Below are 24405 nucleotides of genomic sequence, written 5' to 3' on the forward strand. Positions count from 1 at the left end.
ACTTAAATATCTTTAAGCCAGAAAATGTGACAGGAGACCCTGACCACACATCTTCTGAAGTTTTAAACTCAATAGCACTGTTAGGAGACTTGTTCACCAAATAATAAGCTATATTAACAATTACAGTCAAAAAATACTTTGACAAATTAGAATTTGATTGCATGCACCGTGCCTTTTCCAATAGAGCCATGTTTATTCATTTTGCAAATCCATTCTGTTGTGGTGTTCTCTATACTGTGTGATGCCATACAATACCTTATTTTTATAGAACTCATCGAACTTACCAAAGCAAAGTTTCAAACCATCATTAGTCATCAATCTCTTAATCTGTTTTCCAGTTTGTTTTTCTATCAGTGTTTTCCATTGCTTGAATTTGACAAAAACTTCTTCTTTGCTTTTCAAAATAAATATCTAGACTTTCTTCAAAAAATCATTGATGAACGTCAACATATATCTACCTCTACCATGTGATACAACCAGAAATGGACCCCATAAATTATAATGGATAATCAATAGTATCATTGATTCTATGAATACCCGTATTGAACTTTACTTTACACTACTTCTTGAAAACATAATGCTCACAGAAGTCCAATTTTCTAATTTTTTCTCATCAAGCAGATCATTTTTGCTCAAAACTGTCATCCCTCTCTCGCTCATATGCTTGAGGTGTATATGCAACAATTTGGTGGTGTCTAAATCAGTTGCTGATACCGATGTTGTACTTGTAATTTTCTATCTTTGTAATGCGTACAACCTATTCTTCTTCAACCCTTTCATTACCACATGAGCACCTTAGAGACCCGAATAACTTTACCTCCTACCTTGTAACAATAGTCATTTGAATCTAGCATACCCAAGGAAATTAGATTTTTCTTTAATTTTGAAATATGCTTGACATCCTATAATGTCCTCACAATACCATCAAACATCTTCACCTGAATTGTAGCTATCCCAACTACCTTATAAGCAACATTATTTCCTATAAGAATACCACCCTCATCAATAGGCCTATAGGTTGTGAACCAATCCTTATTAAGACATATATGAGGTGCACGTCGAATCAAGAATTAACTCTTCATTGGAGAGATTGGTAGAAATTGAGAGTAAATCACCGTTATCACTATTTCTATCTGTCACTACTGTATCACCAACATAATGGTTATTATGATTTTATTTTCCCTTCCCTTTACGCTCCAAACAATCTCTTTTAAAATGTCATTCTTAATGACAATTGAAACACTTTAACTTTCTAGTTTTCGATTTTGATCTAAACCGTCATCTTCCATTGTAATTCCCTTTATGATTTGATATTCTCCTAACAAACAACATTTTACTTGAGTTTTCTGTAATTCCATCAACTTTTTTCTCCAATACTTTAGAATTTAAAGCGGATATAATCTCTTCAACCAAAATAGTAGTTTTACCATAGATTAGGGTGTTAACGAAATTCTTATATGAGGGTGGTAGAAAACAAACCAAAAGTATGACCTGATCTTCTTCATCAATTTTAACACCAACATTCTTTAAATCCAAAAGAATATTATTATATTCATCAAGATGATAAAGAATAAAAGTACATTCTTACATTCGTAGGGTGTAAAACCATTTCTTTAGATACCATCAATTTGTGAGAGATTTTGTCATGTACCGAGTTTCCAATTGTTTTCATAGTAGATTTTCGTGTTTGAATCACCGACCTCTTGCATGACTTCATTTCTCAAAGACAACAGAATCACACTGTGTGCCTTCTCCATGATCTCATATTTCTATTCTGGTTTCAATGATTCAAGCAAGTTATCTCTTCCCAACAGTGCCTTTGACAAATTTTGTTGAACAAGCAAAACTTTAATCCGAACCTGCCATAAATTAAAATAATTCCTTTCATCGAATTTCTTGACATCATACTTCATATCCATAACTCTAATACTAGTTTGTTAGAAAGAACCCTTAGATCCGAAGTATAAATCATCAAGAACACAAATAATTTCACAAAACACAAGATATACATGGTTCGGTCAAAGCATCAACCTACGTCCACGGGTAAAAATGGCAATTTTATTATGATAACCAAAGAAGAGCAGGGTTACAACTTCTCTGCATTTTGTATATCTCTCTAAATTTTTTAGGGTTTCATCTCTTACTTTTATATATTTAGGGTTACAAAGAGGGTAAACGGGTATGATCCAAATCTAAACCAAATGGGTCTAATATTTTGGCCGAGGGCTTCGTCCCCTGACCCTCGGTAAAGGTGGGGAAATCCCCCACATTACCAATTAAACGAGTCATACATGTCATTAGCGGATCATCAAAAGATCTGGATTGAATTCATGACAACTCTTCATATATCAAGAATAGAAGACATATAACCCAACAATACCAATATATTAAGATAAAGCACAAACAAAACAAATAAGATGGTGACACAATTTGAAGGACTTAGGAAGAACTTGACCACAAAAATTAGTATATAATTCTAGAATAATTCTGTAGTGACCTTAGGCTGGAACCTCATATCTAATTTCTTGTTGTGAAAGTGTATGGGAACCATAAATACTTTTCATCGAGATATTTGTGAAAAAGCATCCATGGTTCCTATCCACTTTCATGTAAAGAAGTGCGATATGAGATTCCAACTTGAGGTCACTTCAGCACGACTCATAATTCTAATACAAGAGAGAGTAAGGCTAGAAGGACCACTAAATGGGGCTCCTGATGTTGTCATGGTAAAATAACACAATCAACCCTCTATAGTTCATGGTGTAGATCAGATTTAGAAAACCAGACAACCTTCTAACTCCTATATTCAAGACTAAAATTCAATTATGAAAAATAACCTTTTAAGTTATTTTTCTATTAAAAGCTCTTAAAATTTAACATCTACATCTTTCTACTATCCAATCAAGGTGTGGTTAGGAAACTTTCCTAATTTAGTCAAGAAAAGCAGGACAACCAAATAGGGTTCTTGTGGATTATCATGGTAAAATAACACAATCAACCCTCCATAGTTCATGGTGTAGATCAGATTTAGAAAATTAGACAACCATCGAACTCTTATATTCAAGACTAAAATTCAATTATGAAAAATAACTTTTTAATTTATTTTTCTTTTAAAAATTCTTAAAATTTTGACATCTACATCTCTGTACTATCCAATCGAGGTGTAGTCAGGAAATTTTCCTAACTTAGTCAAGAAAATAATTTTTCAAAAGAAATCTGATGTTTTTTTTTGGGCCTTCCATCATTTTTCTAGATAGAACTTAAGCTTTGGGTTAGTGTCTAATTTAATATAATTTTATATATACAAAGGTCCAATAAATACTTAACAAAAAGACCACCTAACCAAGGAAATTCTAGTCTAAAACGATACTTTGTCCACAATGTCAAACATGTTCTAATAGGTAAGTGCTCCTAAAGATTCACAACAAAATGGATCCCTAGGAAACTTATATGAATTCAAAGAAACTTTGACTTTAATTTTCATGGTTATCAAGTCCATTTCTTGTCCGTTCTCAACATCTACTAAACCGACTTGGATCCTCCATTTTCATATTATTATAAATTGTAACACTTCTTCGTCGATGGCCCAAGCTGGACGCAATCAGTCTAAATTGGTTGGCTATCCATTATAAATAAACTACTGATTGATCCGCGTGATAAAATAATACGTGGTTAGTACCTGACTGACGTGACGAGGACGGTGATTCATAAATCTTTTTCCTTCTGTATCCCAAGAAAAAAGATCTATGATTTTGTGTCCTTGTCACATCAATTACGTATTATTTATCGTATCAATTTATCACATCTCTTATAAATATTTTATTTTAATACTTTGTTACAATTTAAATATAAGTTATGGTGACCCGGTGTGATAAATAATATGCGGTCAGTACGTGATTGACATGGCAAGATCACATAAACATAAATCTTTTTATTGGGATACACAATAAAAGAGATCTACAGTTCTTATCCTTGACATGTTAGTTGTGTACCAATCGTGTATAATTTATCGTTAGTATTTAAATATGTGAGTCAAGTTTGGATGACACACTAAAAAATTTGACTCATGAAAGTTAAAATAAAAATTCCAGCTGTTGAAACTTATAATGAGAGAAGGTGGAGTATGGGTTGTCAACACTTAACACCAAATTATAATACAAAATTGTCCTCATGATGTATATTTAAGTGTGATTTAAACATGCCTGATTGTACCCCACCTAAGAATCAAAAAGTCCTTGATTTTTCCCCCAAAATTCATCATTTTCAAAATTTTCAATCTTTATAAGAAATAAATTTTAACATATTTATCCTGGCCTTCAATCCATCTCTTTTCAACCCCACCTTAGCATCTTATAGAAATTTTTTGATTTTTCAACTAAAAGTATTTCATCATCTTCTACTTTCCCGAAAATCTTATGTCATTCTTGATAGGGAATGGAGATGTCTAGCTTTACCCAAAATGATTTCCTTCTATAAATTGATTTGGAGATTGAAGGAGATAGAATTTTAAGGTTAAAGATCAGAGTAAAATATTTTACCCAGGAGATTGAAGATGATTGATTTTAGAAAAATTCAATTTAATTCTCAAAGAATCCTAATTTGTTTTTTAAGTTTGAAGAAGAAAATGAGAACAAAAAACTTTGATCAAGTTTGAGAAAGATTTGATTTAAGGAGAAAATAAAAGATGTTTTGTTAAAAAAATCCCTTGATTTTCCCTCTAGATTTTTTTGGAAACCTTACAAAATTTAGCCTTCAAATCTTAAGAGATTAGATGAATTTTGGACAGTTTAAAATTTTTCTAAAATTTCAATCTTCTTCTCCGCTAAAAATCCCACCTTATTCTTGAGGTTTGAAGATAGAATCTTAAAATTAAAACGGATTTTAGGAAGAAAATTATAGCATAAAGGCAAGAGTATTTATATCATTCAAATTAATTAAGTCAAGGGGGATGTCATTGGTTTGAAAACATGAATGTATTTTAATATTAATAAAATTGTGGGGAGGTATGTCTAAACCATCCTATACTTAAACTTACTAATTATTATATGGTCTTTTCTGTAAAAGATAGTAAAATTGCAAAGATATTTTTAGTTAATTGGTTAAAAATACAAAAAATCCCTTTTTTAATCTTCAATAATATAATAAGATAAGGATCTAATGCAAATTTAAAATCCAAAATAACCTTTATTAATATTTTAAATTATAAAAATATCTTTAAAATATATTAAATTACAAATTATCATATAAAATTAGATGAAAATGATTTTGGTGATCATGATGATCATCACCGTCATCATCTTATTTAAGAGATTGAAGAGGATAGGTTTTGGGTAAAAAAAAAAAAAAATCAAAGTTTCCAAATCAATCTATAAGAGAAGACCAAGGTCAAGGGGCATGTACCATTAATGTAAGGGGCTATTAAAAAAAAGAAAAAAAACTAAAAATTTTCACGTGACTTCATTTCAATGAGGGTTACCGGCGCTCCCAATAATTTTCATAAACATGATTTGAAGGGCCCACACTAATTTTTGGGATTATGTTGTATTGATGTCGACGTTGTCGTTGTACACGAGTGGACCATCCAAATTACGAACACATCAACTTTTTATGAAACGTGGCACATTTACACGTCACTAGGTAGACCATAGCGCATTACACGCCTGCGTTTTGAATATAAGCCTACTTTACAAAAAAAAAAATGTAAATATAGGGAGCTCAAAGTAAATAAATAAATAATTAAAAGCTTCGACCATTTCTTTTCTTCCAGAAGAAAAGAACTTCGAATGATCGAAAACAAAGGGACCAAACATCGAATACTGCTGCATCATTTGGCGCGAAAGTGGCGCCCATAATCTTCTTCAGTGTAGGCAAATAGATTCTCTGCTTGACACGCAACGACGAAGACTTCTTCTTCGATTCTCCTTTCTTTCTTTCTCCTTGTTTCCCAAACTATCGGTTTTGATGAACTTTTACTCTTTTTTTTTTTTTTCTCTCTAGTTTGATTAAATTTTCCCAAGTTTGATTCCAGCTAGAGCGGTCTTGACTAGAAAAACTTGGAAGCTAAAATTTAGGGTTTTAGATTCGAATCGATCTACTTTAGTTTCAGAACACTCGAGCCAGTTTGAATTTTTTTGTTTTTTTATTCTTCTTCAGAGTTTTGAACTTGTTTGATCTGAGCATTACGTGATCCGTTAGAATTCTGGTTGATACAGTCCTAGTCCGTGTTTAAATTGAAATCGATCTGCCTTAGTTTCAAAACATTCGAGCCAATTTGATTTTTTTTTCTTTTTATCCAGGTTTTTGAAGTTAGTTGATGTGAGAATTATGTGATTCGCTAGAGTTCTGATTGATAGAGTTTCATGTTTATGTAAAAAGGAAATAATATCTGATAAAATTGAAACCTAAGATCTTAAATCTCAAGAAAGCCGTTACTTCTAAGTTCTAAGTTTAGGTGTTTGAAATTGAAGGAATTTCTGAAAAAGTTAATTTTTTTTTATATTTAATCAGTTGGTGTCAGATCCTTGATGATTCACAATCCTGAAACCTTTTGATCCGAAGGATTTTTCTGCTAAAGTTTCGGTCTTTGTTATCATGATCGACATGGTTAGTGGAAACCTTTTCTACTGTAGAAAGCAGTCATGGCCGCCTGAAGAGTATGTTAGCAGGCCTACCTTGCAATTGGTGAGCGTTTCAGCGGTTCTATAATTTATTTCAGAATTTGTCTAAAAGATTGATCATATTGTTTCGCGTTCTTATAATAATTAATGTCTGTTAGTTTCAAACTTTGAATCAAAACTCCCTTTGCCGTTTCCCTTGACCCATCTTAAAAATTCTCCTTAGAAGATTTTGATAGATTGCACAAAAAAGTGTTTGAATTTTTCACAATTTGTTGTGATTTTTATTCTCACTTGATTGAGCCTTCTTTTATTTTGAGGCAAAAATGTTGAGGAATCTAAAAGACAATTGATTTATTTCCATTTATAAGGCACACCCAACCCAAGTCTTAACATCAAGCAAATTTCTACCTTCATCTCACTCTACACAATTACCTACATCACGCCATGGTCACAAAATTTTTAAAAAAATTTGAAGAATTCTCCAAATAAGGGACCAGATGATTAAATTGGCAAATCGATGATTAATTAACAATTTATTGATTAAATAACATCACATTTTTACCCTTCAACCTCAAAATTTTATCGTTGCCAACCTTAACATCTCAAAATTTTGGGAGATTGAGGTGATGGAAGAAATCCAAAAACATCATTTGTATAATTCCAAAATTTTCCTGAACTTATCTGAATCAACATAACCGACCACCTACCTAATAATTGCCAAATGTGAACTTGGTTACTATGCCTTACACATTCTAATTGCTTTTAATTAGTGATCTTTGTCATTTTAAAAGGTAGCTCTTGATGAAAGTTTCATCTTAATATTGGACTGTTAAATATAATCTATAAGGTAGTTTTAGTAGTGGAGAACCATTTTACAATTCTTGATTGGATATGTGAGTTAGTTTTAAGCTAATTTCAGGCATAGGCCTTATCAAGTCAGTTTTTAGTTGATGTGTTGAATGGGTTTGCTGCTTGACTGTCATGAAAAGAATGGATCATGACTTGTCAGGAAAAAAGAATAGGTTAATGGACTTATCAAAAAGGGAAAAAGAAAGAAAGAAAGAAAGAAAGAAAGAAAGAAAGAAAGAAAGAAAGAAGAAAATAGTGGGTTCATAGCGGGAGCTCTAATAATTGTTGTGGCATGAATTTTCACAATTTCTTTATTCAATAAAAAGAGAAAAATCTCTATGCTCTTGAACCTACAAGCCATTAGTTATTCTATTGTACTCACTAATATTCTGTTTTGTGGTGCATGCTCATAGCTGGACTTTGATAGTGCTGCCCCACCAAAACAGGCCTGGAGGAGGAGATTAAACAGTCATGCTAACATACTGAAAGAATTCAGTGTCACATTTATGGAGGCGTTGAAAATGGTGAAGCATTTTATTCTTTAAAACTGGATTTACTTGGTTAAGATAATAAATGAATCCTGAATATCTTGCTATATGATGAGCTAATTTTTTCTTCTTATCTCTTTGCGACTGCTGTTACCTTTGGGATCTTGAATTTCAGATTCGGCTTGGTCTTCGTCTTTGGTCTTATATTAGGAAAGAAGCTTCTCAGGGAAGGGTAATTCTATATGTTCCTGGATAATCTTTTTTTCATTGTGATTGTATATCATGTTATAGAGATTTTATTTTTAGCAATTGAAAAATTAAGTCAATCTATTTAACTGGTTTCAATTTTCAAACCACATAATTTCATTCAAGTATTGGAAATCTGAAGGACCAAAATTTACATTTTCAGAAAGCACCAATTGATCCATTCACTCGAGAAAGCTGTAAGCCCTCAGCATCACAAGGAGTACCACTTGGAGGGATGGGGTATGTTGTGGAACAATTGGAACAATGATACTATAGTTCTTTCAATAGCATTAGTTCTATGCCAATAACATTGGTTTCTCTTTATTACATCACAGAAGTGGTAGCATTTCAAGAGGTTTTAGAGGAGAATTCAGACAAGTGCAAATTATTCCTGGCTTGCGTGAACCTTCTCCTATCATGGCCAATCAGTTCTCTGTAAATTCATGCCCATTATTTTTCTTATTTATTGTCATCTTGGTGCTATATGCTGTTTTGTTCCTGGACATTATACATAGCAGGCAAATGTTACACTATTTTTTCCATTTTTGTTTTGAAAAGTGTATCCACAAGCTGTTAGTGCTGGTTAATGAAGAAATGTACCTACAAAATATTCTCAAGCAATGATATACATGTTATCAAATTTTGGTACACCTTTTATCAGTGTTACCAAAGTTGTGGTACTGAAAAATAAATTTGAAACTACAGTGACCAAAATCTCTGACTCCTTTTGGTTCCATCCAAAGAGATCTACATAATATATTTTTAAGTGATTATGGAATTGGTTTTCTTTGTAAGCAAGTTTTTGAATGTTGGACGTTTGTCTCTACCCTTTTATGGATCATACAAGTATTTTTTGCAGTCTTGGAGTAAGCTAATTGACAACTACAATAGGGTTGAATTTGAACATTAATTTTTGTTCTTCTGGGAGCAGTACACTATGAAAAAAATATTTATTTTAGTCACAATTCCAACATTCTAGTGGAATAATTTTTAATAACTTTGTGGCACTGTGTGCTTTGATTTGGGATTCACATAGTCGTCTGGTCAATTACGGTTTGTATTGGGTAATGGTCATATTTCATTAAGATATTTTGGATGATCTATAATGGTTCACACAGGTTTGTGACCGCCATCAGTTGTAAGAATGTACATATTTTCCTTGGACAATACATTTATTGTCACATAATTTGTATATCAAGGAATCACTGTTTACTTTTTCAGTTGTGGATTGAATTATTTACTAGGTCAAGCTAAATACATCTTCCACCTTTACTTATCTGAAGTATTATTTTGGTTCTGCAGATTTTCATATCTAGAGATGTGGGAAATAAAAAATATTCATCAGTGTTAGCTCCTGGTCAACATGAATTAGGGTAAGATGAACTTTTTGGAAAGGTTTTCCATCATTTGTTTAAAACATGAGCCATGTGCTTCTTATTATCTTATATTTTTCTTCAGAGATTAACTCTGACAGCTTGATGACTGCTTAACATAGAATAAATTGGATTGGATGCTAATGCAATTAATCACCTATTTATCTACTGTTATTACATGTTCAAGAGCTTGTGTGATTGCTAGAGTAACCCATGCTATTTCATAACTTAGGAAGACCTCTGGAAACATGACAGCATTTAAATATTGAACTATCCTACTACAACTTCAGATATTCCAATGATGAATATATGATCTATCCAAGCTTCATAGATCATAGTGTCGATATTTTACCTTTGATAAACAATTATCAATGTTTACTTACATATGTTGTGTTGAGAAGTAAATGAAAACTAGGGATACATAAGAACAAAATGTAACTGGTTAGAAAGAGTCAATAAAGAAAGAAACAGAAAGCTATAATCCCTACTATTAGGATACATCATTAACAAAGTTCATCCCATCTAAGTAAGAAGCACTTGAACCTTACTTCCTGGTACATGGAGAGGATGGAGGTTCAAAGTGAGGCATTTTGTAGACCTTCAAAATCAAATTCTTGATCGGGGCTTAAGAGATTGGACTCTCGGATGAGACTAAGCAGCTACCGACCGCATACTGAAAAGCGCGCCCCTGACCTATCTTGATTAAGACCGAAAACCCTATCTAAAGTGGAGCCTAGTTTAAGCTTAAGCTGTCATTAAAATCATAGAATGGAAAAATCAGAAAAACCAAGGGATATGGATGGAGTCTTGAAATACTCTTTTGCTTATCTCCTTTTAAATGGCCCAACTAATAGCAAAGGGTATGGGATGCCCTAATATCTGTCCTCCATGACTGGAAGTTTATGATTCATACCGAGAAGAAGCTCATAAAATATTTTTAGCATAATCCAGCACATAGTTAAGCTACCAAGAAACACACACCTTACAGGCAAGGGGACATTTCACTTACAGTAATGAACGGATTTCTTACTGCCCTTGTCTGGAAACACACCTGTTTGGCAGAATCTTCCTTTTGCTGATAAGGTGGTCTAGTGTCAGAGTTTTGTCTAGTGGTGCTAGCCGAACGAACAAGCTCACTTTTAATGGGGGGAGTGAAACTTCCACATAAACATGTATGCAAGCATCAGGGATTACTTCAGTTTAACTCCACCTTTTCTTCCTCCTTGTCAACGAACATGGCTTCTAGCCTATTCAACAACCTCACAACCTCATTCATCTCCCAGTCAATATCAATTTCCTTGATCTAAGTTCCATTCATTGTTCCCTGGTCCAACATTCACAAACGTAAACTGATTTAAGACCACTTCTCTCGAAACCTGTGTTTACTCATATTAGTATCCTGTCTTTTTTAGTTTGTTTAGAAGTTATGACAATATGCACATATAATGTTAATTTATGTTAATAACTCCGTGGCCACTTTACCACCTTTATTTTAGTTGGGCATACCTTATGGTTCACAGTGAACTTTTCCCATTCAAGTGGATGTCATTCTTTTAAGATCAAATAATTGCTATACTTAAACCCTGATCTTCAATATTCATTTTGTGAGAAGTCTTTTGAAAATTCATTCTGATTTTGCTAAAGGATTTCTGCTAGTTTTCCACAGTTATACCGCTAATTATATAGGAATTTTGGTAGACAATTTGTCATTTGGATTTGTATGCACCTTTTTGGCCATTGCAATTTGCAAATATATGACCAGATTCCTCTTGAAGCAGATCATTTTCTCAAATCAAGCACTGCTCAAGAGCTATGCTCACCAATATAAGGCTGACCTTCAAAAATTTTCTTGGGTTTTCTGGATCGCATAATCAATTCCAAAACTCACATAAGATGTGGAAAATTTTTAAGCTCATGGTCTAGCCGACCTTTAGCCCATTCTGAAGTCCGTTGCACTTATCCGACAGAGCCCAAAGTTCATCCCCAAAAGTAGAATTTTGAGACATTCAAACTAAGACCACATGATTTACTATTTTTTTCAGTAACTTATGGTTTTTACTTTATTCGAGTTAGCAATCTCCAAAAACATGCCCAGAAAAATTACATTTTCCATATTTTCCCAAAAAATACAATCCCTATTTTGTTTTTCAGTTCAGAAAGCAAGGGTTCCATTGTTACACAATTAAAATAGAGCTCTTGCTATTTTGCACTAAAAGGAGAATTAGGGAATACTTTTTAGGAAAAACAATGGAAAGCACATGTTTTTGGAGGTTGTTACTGTCCAATTGATGTCTTGGATGTGAGCATTCCCCTATATATAATTTTTTTTAGACTTATCGTATTTTACTATTTTTAGTAAATTTGGAGTCGAAAGTCTTTTTAGGCTAGTTTTCTAATTATTGAATAAGTTTTAAAGTTTTTAGTATTTTAATAATTGCTTCAATATGTTCCATATTTTAAAGTTTAAGATGTAGCTTGGCTAAGTGGCTGTTGGTTGTATTTGTGCCTTACATTTGGTTTCCTTCTCTTTCAGGAAACCTGATGATCAGGGTATATCGTCGTGGGATTGGAATTTGAGTGGTCAGAATTCCACATATCATGCACTATTTCCAAGGGCATGGACAATATATGATGGTACTGTTTGCCTATACTGATCTTAGATAACATTTTGGACAGTATATGATGGACAATATATTTTGAACTATTCCAGGTGAACCAGACCCAGAATTGAAGGTTTCTTGTCGCCAAATATCACCATTCATACCTCACAATTATCGAGATAGCAGTCTGCCAGCTTCTGTATTTGTTTACACGGTATGTGCGGATACCTAGCTCATGTTTCTGTGTTTTGTATGATATCTTATATGACACTAGGTATTAAGATGATTTCTTCCAAGACAAATTTCAAGTAGATAATCAAGCTGGTAATCAATTTATGAAATTGGGAGTGATGGGCTCATCTGATAAGTCTCTATTGAATATGTTAACATCTATTTATTGTGTTAAATACATGATGTTGATACTGATAAAAGAGACAACTTCATAAAAGGGCTTTCTTTTGACAGTTATCAATTCTGTTAGGTATACAAAGGAACATAGGAGGTTGAGGAGACCTCAAAAGGATTAAACAGAGGTATGGTCACAAACAAAGGAACAAGTAATAAAGCTCTCTTGAAATAGTTAAATTTCGTATAGAGGCCCAACTAAACAAATCCTCATCTAGAGACAAAATCTTCCAAACCAATAAATATGTCTTGATAATCATAAAGGGTTTTCTTGACATCTCGTTTTGATGCAATGTTTCAGTCTAGAGAAAAACTGAAATGGTCTCAACTAAACATTCCTAGACTATCTAAAACATTCAATGTTTCGATTCCATCTCGACCGAAATCAGAAAATTTTGCTGAAAGCCCCTCATATTTCTTTCCAACTAAATACCTAACATTTTGCAAAAGAAAGAAGGCTCCAGTCTTTGGACTTATTTCTCTATTCTATTTGGCATCTATTGGATCTTTCCCTATACAATGTTGACCTGACCTACTCTTCTATAAATAGGTTTCTGTTTTGAAAGAGTGCAACTAGATAGATTTTAAAAGGACATGAGTAATCGTTGTATGGCATCATTCTTGGTCTTAGTCCTACATTTACCTTTGCTATATGCTCTTCATACAATTTGAGGGCTTCTTGTTTGAGGGATTTGTTTTTAGGTAGGCATTGGTGATACATGGATATAGGTAGTGTTTTGGTTTTTTGTTATTGCTATTGTAGAAGCCATGATAGCTCCATTCGTCTTTCCATGTTTTTTATACTCTTCTGTTTGGATTATATTTTACATTGGGGGGGGCGGGTGACGAAAGGAAAAGGAAAGGAAGGAACCTCCAAATCAATCGACCTCTAGATGAGAAAGCATTTGACGGTCAATTCTGAAAGAGATCTAAGACAACTCTTGCCAAAATCTCAGTGGAGCATGAGATGATTGAGAATGGAACTTCACTATGACTGCAACTGTTTGTCCTATTCCAAGTGGATGATTTAAGTAAAACCAATGTGAACTGATAAATTGACAATGAAGTCGAACACTCAATCGCACATATTGCATCTAAAGTTAAATCCCAATACATATTCTTTCTTATTCAAAATGGAAACAGAGCTGATGAATATAATGTAACGGGGCTTCCTTCACACTGCACATCTTCTTGAAATTTCACTTTTACCTCTTTTTCCTCTTCAAGTCTTAGGCTTCTAGAAAACTTAAGGTAACTATCGCAAATACCTTTCCACCCACTACAACCTTAGACTTGATGAGTTACTCCATAGTCTCATCCTAAATTCTTGTTACCATACTTAACTAGATGACACATCTCTAAAGATTTATGGTTTCCTCCCAAATATTTTTTAATAGGTATAGTGTTGGTGGTTAGCAAATGAAGTTGGGTTCAAGGAGGTTTGAACCTAGGACGTGGGCACAACACTCCACTCGTCTTACCACTTAGCTAAGTTGGCACTTTAGTTTCCTCCCAAATCTTCATAGCCATTTACCGAAACGGCCTCACTTATGGCTTTTAGATTTTTAATCCCCAACCCTCCTTGACTCTTGGGGCTGCACACTACCTTCCAATTGATTAAATGGTTCTTATTACTATCTTCCTTGTCTTTCTTTTTTTTTATAAGTGTAAAATTTATTAAACTAAAGCAGATATAAACTCGACCTTGGAGGTCGAGGAGACCTGCCAATAGACAAAATAAAGACAAGAAGAAACAAAACAAGGTGAAAATGTTAGTTCACGACATTTACAATAACGTCCCACCTAAATACAAAACTCTCAAAAAATAACCCCATGTACTCGGGAAAGGTGTACCCTAAGTCAATATGAAGGCTTTAATGTGAATGATGATGAACTAAGCATCTTCCACCTTTCGTTCAAAAACTCTCCTATTCCTCTCATTAAAGGACCCAACAATCGTGAATGAAAAGAGCCTCCTAATGAATCATCCTCTGGGAAAAAATCCATGCCAAATCCTAATTGGTTAAAAGAGTCCCAAACTAATTTATCCAATCCTAATCAATTATCCCCTGGGAAAAAATCTATGCCAAATCCGAATTGGTTAAAAGAGTCCTAAACCAATTTATTCGTCACAATGTGACAAAAGGTAATTAACAATTTCCCTATGGTCTAAGCACATGGTGCAATGATTTTACCATGATTTATGACATGATTGACCATGAGAGTCATTCAAGCAAATAATTATATTTTTGAAGGAATTTCGCGGCGTGCAATCATAGGGTCTAGTCCCATCCAAAAGGATGTGGGGGTGACCTTGCAATATCAAAAAAAGAAAAATATCAATTGAAAGAAGAAAAGGGGTTCACCGAGAGGGAAAATATCAGAGGCAACATTCCTACATTGCATATGAGGTCTGGCTTAAATAGTAATATTATCCACTCTTCACCAGAAAAAACCTTATTCTTAGTCAAATTTATTCTTGAACCAAACACCACCTTAAAATGACAAAACCACTTTCTCAGGCCTTTTCACAATGTTTGTCGTAACATAAAACAAGCACATATAATAAATGGGAAGGCACAACATACTTTTGATCGAAATCTCCTCCTCATCCCTCATCCCCCCCACCCCCATTTTTTTTTGTTGAAACATCCACTAGGGAATTGGAAGTAGATAAATGTATTGGCCTGGATGGTTTTTTTTTTTCCTTCACACCCTTAATGAATTTTCACATACGTTGATGAAATAGAAAATTGTATGAAAGAAATAATTTTTTTGAGTGTTTGTCTAAGGATATCTTTCAATTGAGCAAGTCTCACTCAACAGTTTGGGAAGTATCATAATTTTATTATCCTCTAAATTCATCCACTAATTACCTTGTTATAATACCTTCTTGAACTGCCATGGAAGATATGAGTTCTGACTGCAGTTAAGTCGGTGTGATTCTATGTTCCTTCTGCTGGTTGACTAAACATGAGTTTGTTTTAGATTGTTAGATTGCTTGGATCTTCTGAATAATACGTAGCTAGTCAAGTCATTTGAAATGTGATCCAACTTGATTATCTTATTGTGTACTCTGGATAAAGGAATTTTAAATGCTATGGTGTGCTTCTAACATTTTACTAATTTTTTGTCATAGTTGGTGAATACTGGGAGAGAAAGGACAAAAGTGAGCCTTCTCTTGACCTGGGCAGTAAGTAAATCTTTTTCTGACCAAACGTGACCAAACGTTGTGTTATGTTATATATTCTGAGGATTTCATCTATCACATTTTTCTGGTTGTACAGAATTCAATTGGAGGAATCTCACATCGATCGGGAGATCATGTTAATGAACCATTCATGTTAGTACATTTGTATATACTGTCAAAAAGTTAACTATATTATGCATTGTAACTGATATCAAATTTTCTCTTTTTTCTATAATAGAGGCGAAGATGGCGTCTCCGGTGTACTTCTACATCACAAGCAAGTTGTCAACCCTTGATTTTCTGTTATGACGGTTGGTTGTCATTTTTGTGATGATGGAGAGCCCCCATCATCAGCTTATGAAATCTCATCCCTACTGTATTTTCAAACTTGGAGATTTCATATTGCATGCCATTTTTTGGTTATGCTTAAGCTAGACCTTTTAGTAATTTTTAGGAGGTTATTTATCTCCTTCACGCACTTCATTGATCTGGGTTCATTGTTTTTGTATGCATCATGCAATTATTTTTTTAATCAAGCTATTGAACATGAGTATCTCTAAGTATGGTGGAAATATGCAGGACTGCAAAGGATAACCCTCCTGTTACTTTTGCTATAGCTGCATGCGAAACTCAGAACGTAAGTGTGTCTGTCTTGCCATGTTTTGGGCTGACAGAAAAAAGTCCTCTTACAGCTAAGGAAATGTGGGACACAATGAAACAGGTGATGATTCCTACTTCTTGGACATTATATGTCTATTGTATTTATTTTTCTTATCTTTTACTTTATTTAAACCTGCCTGATTATTGAAGTTTCCTATTATTCTATCGTAAAAAATTTCATGACTATCTTTTTGCTGTTGGGTGACACCTGATATATGTCTTTGTATTTTTACTTTTTAGGGAGTTCCCTACTGGGCTTAATAAAATGTTCTTTCGATTAAGATTTTGTTCTTATATTTCTTAAAATTTCTCTATGCCAAGCCCATTAGTAGTACTTACTTTTAGTATGAAATCTTGATTAGTATTTTTTTTTAAAGTTTTGACATACTATAGACCAAATTCCACGGGGACTTTTTGCTAATAATGATGCTTTATGTCTCAAGGATGGGCATTTTGATCGGGAAAACTTCAATGCTGGCCCTAGCATGCCATCACCTCCTGGAGAGACACTCTGTGCAGCTGTTTCAGCTTCTGCGTGGGTAGAACCTCATGGAATGTGCACTATCGCATTCTCTTTAGTGTGGTCATCTCCAAAAGTAAAATTTCTGAAGGGAAATACCTATAACAGGTAATTTTTTATTCACTTGTGCTGTATTTCTGAATTATTGTTATCATATCCACTCATCCCACTAACTTGTGTTTATCATTCTGGTGGTTTTCACTTGATATTTAAGATTTTATTCACCTGAACTAAAGGGGAAAAAATAACTCGCCAATGGTTTGAGATTCTTGGTCATTGAATTCTATTTAGATGGATTTTGTACTGGTCAGAATTTGTGAGATAGAAAAGTTAATTTTGTTGTGAACTGTTGAGATGCATTTTTTTTTATGTTTGCTTTTTCCAACGTGTAACCCATGCAAATATGTTGCACATCCATTGTTAGTCTAGTGGAAAAAACATGTCTTGTGGTAAGAGAAAATTTGGTATCAAGAGATGGATTTTTCCTTGTTTGATTTCTTCTGCCCTTAAAAAAATAACAAATGCATGAGTAATATATTCATTAAACATGTGATGTAGGCCAGTACACAAAAAAGTATGTCACAGTTCCATTTTCATTGTGCATTTTCTTACCAACTCTCCTTTTACTGCAGGAGGTACACAAAATTCTATGGAACTTCTGAAAGATCAGCGCTTAACTTGGCGCATGATGCATTGATGAGTATGTTTATTTGGGATGGTTCCCCTTAAATATTTATTGAATTTAATATTCCAGTTTTTAATTATCACGAATATTGTGAAACTGGCACAAATGATATTATGTCAAAATTTTTATCCCAATTGTCCTTTCATCTTACAATTTTTTCCAGAGGTTCCATCAATCATCCAATCATTATAATCATTTCATTTTGAATACAAAAAATCTGACATTATTTGGAAATCTTGGTCAGACTACAAGCGGTGGGAGGAAGAGATTGAGAAATGGCAAAATCCTATCCTCAGAGATGAAAGTCTTCCAGAATGGTAACACATCAGAGACTAATTTTAATGTTTTTGTGTGCTAAGATTGATAGTTAAAGATACAATTAACAATTGTCACCAAACTGAATAAACTATAAAAACTGCGGTAAATGTCTCATATCTCTCTGTGAACTAGTTAGCTTCTTTGAGAGTCACTGGCATGTTTTTTTTTTTCTTTGAAACATGCAAGCTTTCTAACATATGTGCACTGGTAACATGTTTTGTTATGGAGTTTGTTTCAACCAACATGGTACATCTATAACAGACTCTCTTATGATTGCAGGTACAAATTCACATTGTTTAATGAGCTATATTTTTTGGTTGCTGGAGGGACAGTTTGGATCGGTACTAGTCTAAACTAAGCAATCCATGCATCATAATAAATTGCAAGTGTACGATGGGCTTTGCACATGCCATGTTATACTGAAACCACCCATCAATATGCAAATAGCGTATTCTACTGGGGGTTTAGATTATATCATCTACAAGTCATTAAAACAGTCCAAAAATATCCATAATTTCTATTATTTGGAAGTGTTGATGCACAGGTGCATGCTATTTTACATTCCTGTTTATCTCCATTGAATTTTCATCTAAAATGGGACAAGCTTGTAATTCCTATTTAGCTTCAAGAAGATAGTATTCTGAATATTGACCTGTAGATACAGATGGCCACTTACCAGCCACAGACGATAAATCAAACTTGGGTGGGGATCAGCATAAATCCACAGAAGTGGAGACAGTAGATATGAGTGTGACTACAGCGAAGGTTAATAGCAAACAGAGTGTGGTTGTTGAGCATGGTAGAAGCAGCGGTTTCGAAGATACTGCCGTCAATGGATTAAATTATGATGATGATGAAAATAAGTGCACAATATCTTTATCTGGTGATGAGTCAATGGTTCATATAAAGAAGGAAAATAGCGACTATCCTGTGCATCTCAACACCCTGCTAGGCCCACAAAATGATGGTGAAGATGTTGGTAGGTTTCTGTACTTGGAAGGAGTAGAGTACATTATGTGGTGTACGTATGATGTACACTTCTATGCATCTTTTGCCCTTCTTGCTTTGTTTCCCAAAATCGAGTTAAGCATCCAGCGTGACTTTGCAAAGGGTGTCTTATCTGAGGATGGAAGAAAAGTCAAGTTCCTGGCAGAAGGCAATTGGGGAATTCGTAAGGTTAGAGGTGCTGTTCCTCATGATCTGGGTACTCATGATCCATGGCATGAAATGAATGCATATAATATACATGATACAAGTAGATGGAAAGACCTCAACCCGAAGTTTGTGCTTCAGGTGTATAGAGATTTTGCTGCGACAGGAGACATGTCCTTTGCAGTGGATGTGTGGCCAGCTGTTCGTGCAGCAATGGAATACATGGAACAGTTTGACAGGGATGGTGATGGTCTCATTGAGAATGATGGATTCCCAGATCAAACGTATGATACTTGGACCGTTCATGGAGTTAGTGCATATTGTGGATGTCTGTGGCTTGGTGCTCTTGAAGCCGCAGCTGCAATGGCTCATCGTCTTGGTGACAAGGCCTTTTCTGAATGGTGCAAAAGGAAGTTTTTAAAGGCTAAACCTGCGTTTGAGGAAAAACTGTGGAACGGATCATATTTTAACTATGATAGCGGGTCAAGTAGCAACAGTAGATCTATTCAAGCTGATCAACTGGCAGGGCAATGGTATACAGCTTCGTCGGGCTTACCTTCCCTTTTTGATGATTTCAAAATCAGAAGTTCTCTCCAGAAAATATACGATTTCAATGTTATGAGAGTGAGAGGAGGAAGGATGGGTGCTGTAAATGGAATGCACCCCAATGGAAAGGTGGATGAGACGTGCATGCAGTCACGGGAAATCTGGACTGGTGTCACCTATGGTGTGGCGGCTACCATGATCTTAGCTGGAATGGAGGAACAAGCATTCACTACTGCCAAGGGTATATTCACTGCAGGCTGGTCAGAAGAAGGATTTGGGTAAGGTCTTCTTCCCTGTAGATCATATGCCTATTTATTTTACCATTCCCATGAAATGCTCTGTGATGTTTGGGTTGTCACCTCTTTTTGCAACATTAGAAGCTTTTGTTCTATGCAAGTTTATCCCCTTAGATGACTTTCCCATCTTATCATCTCATTCTATGCTAGGTGCGCGCCTTTGATAAAAAATCTAAGATAACTATGCTGTAGATGCAGTTTGGTTCAAAATAAAACAGCAATGCAACAATTAAACTCCACTAAATAACAGTCATGTTGGACACAATTTGACCCCACTGTGGCCTTCTTGCAAAGACATGCAAATTAACTCTATTTTGGTGGACACTTTTTCCTAAATACTCTGATTTAATTGCTTGTGTATTAATATATCTTCCTATACAGTTATGCAGAAGGTGCCAACTTTCTAAGTTGGTTAAATTCTGTGAGTGTTGTTACCATGATCTGGGTTCAAAACCAGTCTTCACCTACTGATTACTGACCCAGCTAATCTTGCTTGCCTTAGCAAAAATAATTGGCTCACTAGGTTTGTCCATATTTGATATTGACATGTTTACATGCGGAAATTGCATTTGAAAGATCTAAGCATAGCATAACTGATTGTTAGCCATCCTATGTCCCATTATCATATTTTCTATTTTATGCACTTACACAAATTATTTGAATACTTCTGTCAAAAGCAATATTTTGTCAATAAACTTCTTACCCTAATCACAATAAAATGCTATACAGAAAAAGGCCTACATTTAGTGTGTATCAGTAGGTATTTGCCAAGAGAGGCATTGTCGGGAATTTCCAAAACATTTGTCTATTCTTGTTAAGTATGTCTATAATGGTGAAAATGAAGGAATACAGGAGTAGAAAAGAGTTGAGTACAAGGACAAAGAAGTTCAAAAAGAGAACTACAAAAAAAATTTGTAGGTTATGCTTGTTTGTAACTAGGGTTTTCATTTCCAAAATTGTAAATTTTTTTATTAATTATAAAATAAGACCATAAATAGAAAACTAACTAATCATGATTGATTTCTAGCAAGGAACAAATATTGTTTATAAACTATGAATCTCATTTCTAATGAACCTCAGATATTTAAAATGTTTATAATTTTAATTACATTGAATGAATTTTTTTTAAAATATAGAGTCATGTATTTGACAGATGTTCATGATGCATAATTCACTCATGTTGAACCACAGATATTTAAGACCCATTTTTGAAACTTTTACACCATAAATTCTTGATAATGCTGCAAATCCATGGTAAATCATCATAGATCCATAAATATGGTGCATTTACTCCTCCAAATTCAAGCATCTGAAGAATTTTTATGTTTGGTTGAGACATTTCACCTATACCTTGAAATTGGGACAAAATCCCAATTGCATCTTAATTTTCTCTAACAATCAAAATTTTTTTTTTCTGAAAATCATAGTCCAAGTGGGTTTGCTGTTTTTTCTTTTTTTTGTTTTTGTTTTTGTTTTTATTTTTTATTTTTGCTTGTTTGTGTGCAATAAATGCATATATGAATTAATTCTCTATAGAAACAAATGGGCTTGAATGAGTTTCAATTTCATTAAATTTCAAAATACTTTATGCTTCTATCAGAAGAGTGAGGAAGGTCCATGATATATGCAAATTCAAAGGCTAGGGGAGAGGGAGTGAAACATGTATGTTGGTGTTATAGACATGGGTATTTAGAACGGAGAGGCAGATCCCAAGGAAGTTCTGAAACTATTGAATTGGGTGAAAAAATGATGAAGAATTTCCAATTATGTTGGGGAGGGATTAAAAAAAGGGATAGGGGATCTTGTAAAGCATTGGTGAAGAGAATGATGGCGAACCATTAGATGGAGTTTATCCTCCAAGGAAAATAAGTTGGAAATGATATATAGGATGATAGCAGAGTTGTGGGGATGCTGTCTGGTTAATTGGGTTGATTTACCATTGATATGTTTGCAGAACTTCTTGTCATGTGGGATTCTAAGATAGAGGTGGAGGATCTATGCTACCAAGAGTATATTATTAGTGCAGAGAAAGAGGAGGATATTATCGGTGCAGAAAAATTTGCATGGAAGTCCTTTCAAAATAGCCTTGGGAAGAAGTTTGGGTGGAACTTAGTTTGGAGACATAAGAAGTTTGGGGGCATTGGCCCGAGAAAGCTTAGGGTGATGAACTAAGCTTTCCCTGGCAAATGGTTCTGGAGATTCAGCTACATCAGGAACCTAATATGAAGTTTGAGTAATAGATAAGAAATATGGTTTCTGTTTAAAATGGAGTGGTTTAAGTGCACGGGCATTTCATAGTTTCTGTTTCTTTCTAAGTGCAGAACTTCAGGAAGATGATTGGTATTGAGATGTAAATCTTTGTGCTATATGTCCTTTTCTCTATATAATAGTGCTTATCAAAGGTATCTTGGTCCTACAATGTTTTTGTCGAAGAGATGGGCAGACCATGTGGTGCCCTTTGTTTTCAAGCAATTTTCTTCGTAGGGATATTTGAGGAATGTCTGGTGTTAATGAGGAATGCTATGTTTGGATGGATAACCCAAGAGATGTGTTTTCAGTTTAATCTTTTCATGATAGGATGGCTCGTCTTGATGGAAAGAGTTTGATTACGGTGATTATGAGTTCTAACTGGAATATTAAGCTTTGCCTAGAGTAGAGTTTTTATATGCACTGTTATTTTTTGACAAGTTTCTAATATTGGACAATCCTGATCATCGGAAATTAAGATACCAAAGAAATGCAAATCACTAAGTGAGTTTAAACCATCTAGTTTTACCACGAAAGATGTATGGAGTTATATGGAGCATCTTCACTCCTTTGTTCAGGCTTGAATCGTCCCCAAGAATACGGTGGTGGTTTTCACATTGTGTCTTGATGTTTTTATTGGGCACCAAGGGATTTTATTTTTTTTAAGAAACGCACATACACTATTTGTTGGGGTGTTTGAATGGAGCATGTTAAAGTGGTCAAATGTGGGGCAAAAGAGTCTGAAACAATTGACGAAAATTGAAGGTTAGTGTATCAAAATCTTTGATAGATTCCTTATGGATCGGTCACTTGTCAAGAAGGAAACTCCGAATACTAAGGTGGAGGGTTGTATACAATTGGAAGGGGCTTATTCGTGGAGGGTTTTGGTTCCTCTTTTTATCTTGTAGGGATTCTTTTTTCTACTTCTCTTTTTCAATGCTTCTATAGAATCTCATATATAAAAATATTATTAAAATTTCACAAAATGAATACTTATTTCAGCCAAAATATTATCGAAAAGAAATTTTGAAGTGCTTTTTGAAGTTGGTACTTGTCAAAATGGAAAATTTTCACAATTTTTGTTGTTGTTGCAAAAATCATGGAAATTTAACACCTCGGTGATAAACATTTAATTCATCCATGAAAAATCTTGCATGCAAATCCCTACTCGTTCAATGAGAAGTGTAATTATCTTCTGTAAAATGACCCAGATTCCACCCAATTAATATAAAGGTATTCTTCATAATCCACTCTTAGATGTTGCCTATCGATCATTTTTTTTATCACTTCCATTTTTACTTTTTATAATAACTTTAGTGCGTCCAATACTGTACTTCGTTGATTTGACTATACAAGTTTTATTGTACTTGCCATATGCAGGTACTGGTTTCACACTCCGGAAGGCTGGACAATTGATGGGCACTACCGTTCCCTGATATATATGAGACCACTTGCGATCTGGGCAATGCAATCGGCCTTGGCTTTGCCGAAGGCAATCCTTGAGGTCCCCGAGATCAACATGATGGACAGAGCGCACTCGACTCCAAGATCCTCCTTCGGCGACACGGGCAGTTTTCGAAAGGCTGCTAGCAAAACTAAGTCTTTTTGCAACTCAGTGTTTCACTGCACTAGCTGATGCTTTCAGAGTGAGTGAATTCTGTGTAGATTATTTTTTGTAGATTAAGATTCATCAATCTTTCTTACTACCTAACAAATCTCTTGCACTGGAAAGAAAATACTTGGGGTTTGGACCTTCTTTTCTTTCTAGAGCAGGTAATAAAACACTTTGTTGTAAATTAAAAAGGCCTCAGATGTATTATATTTGTTGAATAACTCTATTTTATTTAGTATTTTAAGTTTTTTGTCCTTTTTTATTTTTTCCACTTATTAGATTTTGTAATCCCTTTAAGTCCTAATTAGGACTTGGTACTTAATCAAGTTAGAATTCTTTCAATTCAATTTGGTATTAGAGCCTACCTCCATCGCCCCCCAACACCCAACCTTGCTACAACTCCAAAAACTCTCGTTTATTTTTTTTGTTTTTTGTGGTCCACACCTTAATCAACATCATGCGATAGGGTCTTGTAACCACCTTATAGGACTGCAATCACAACATGCTTGTTGTTTGGAGTCTGAGATCTTAGCAAACCCATTGTTTGGAGGTTGCGATCATTGCAGACCCATTGCTTTGTTGTTTGAGGGGTGCGACAACA

General features: G+C 34.4%; 1 protein-coding gene across 4 annotated transcripts; it reads left to right on the forward strand.

Annotated features, from left to right (window-relative positions):
* The first annotated feature begins 5741 nt into the window (after nucleotides 1–5741).
* On the forward strand, nucleotides 5742–24080 carry LOC147382704 (uncharacterized). Of its 4 annotated transcripts, XM_086427426.1 has the most exons (19): nucleotides 5742–5863; nucleotides 6508–6681; nucleotides 7880–7990; nucleotides 8130–8186; nucleotides 8364–8440; nucleotides 8536–8635; nucleotides 9503–9573; nucleotides 12107–12207; nucleotides 12284–12387; nucleotides 15718–15771; nucleotides 15866–15921; nucleotides 16007–16045; nucleotides 16348–16489; nucleotides 16872–17056; nucleotides 17581–17648; nucleotides 17878–17950; nucleotides 18231–18292; nucleotides 18610–19927; nucleotides 23573–24080. In XM_086427426.1, exons 2-19 carry the CDS (start codon nucleotides 6592–6594, stop codon nucleotides 23826–23828), a joined length of 2964 nt encoding a protein of 987 aa, XP_086283552.1. In that variant the 5' UTR covers nucleotides 5742–5863; nucleotides 6508–6591; the 3' UTR covers nucleotides 23829–24080. The 4 variants fall into 4 exon arrangements, with proteins under 4 accessions (XP_086283552.1, XP_086283554.1, XP_086283551.1 ...); XM_086427425.1 differs by having other exon boundaries at nucleotides 5771–6681; XM_086427427.1 differs by having other exon boundaries at nucleotides 5771–6681; nucleotides 18616–19927.
* The last annotated feature ends 325 nt before the right edge of the window (nucleotides 24081–24405 follow it).

The sequence above is a fragment of the Akebia trifoliata genome, chromosome 16, assembly GCF_017979445.1.
Source record: "Akebia trifoliata isolate Shusen 1 chromosome 16, ASM1797944v1, whole genome shotgun sequence".
NCBI lineage: Eukaryota > Viridiplantae > Streptophyta > Magnoliopsida > Ranunculales > Lardizabalaceae > Akebia > Akebia trifoliata.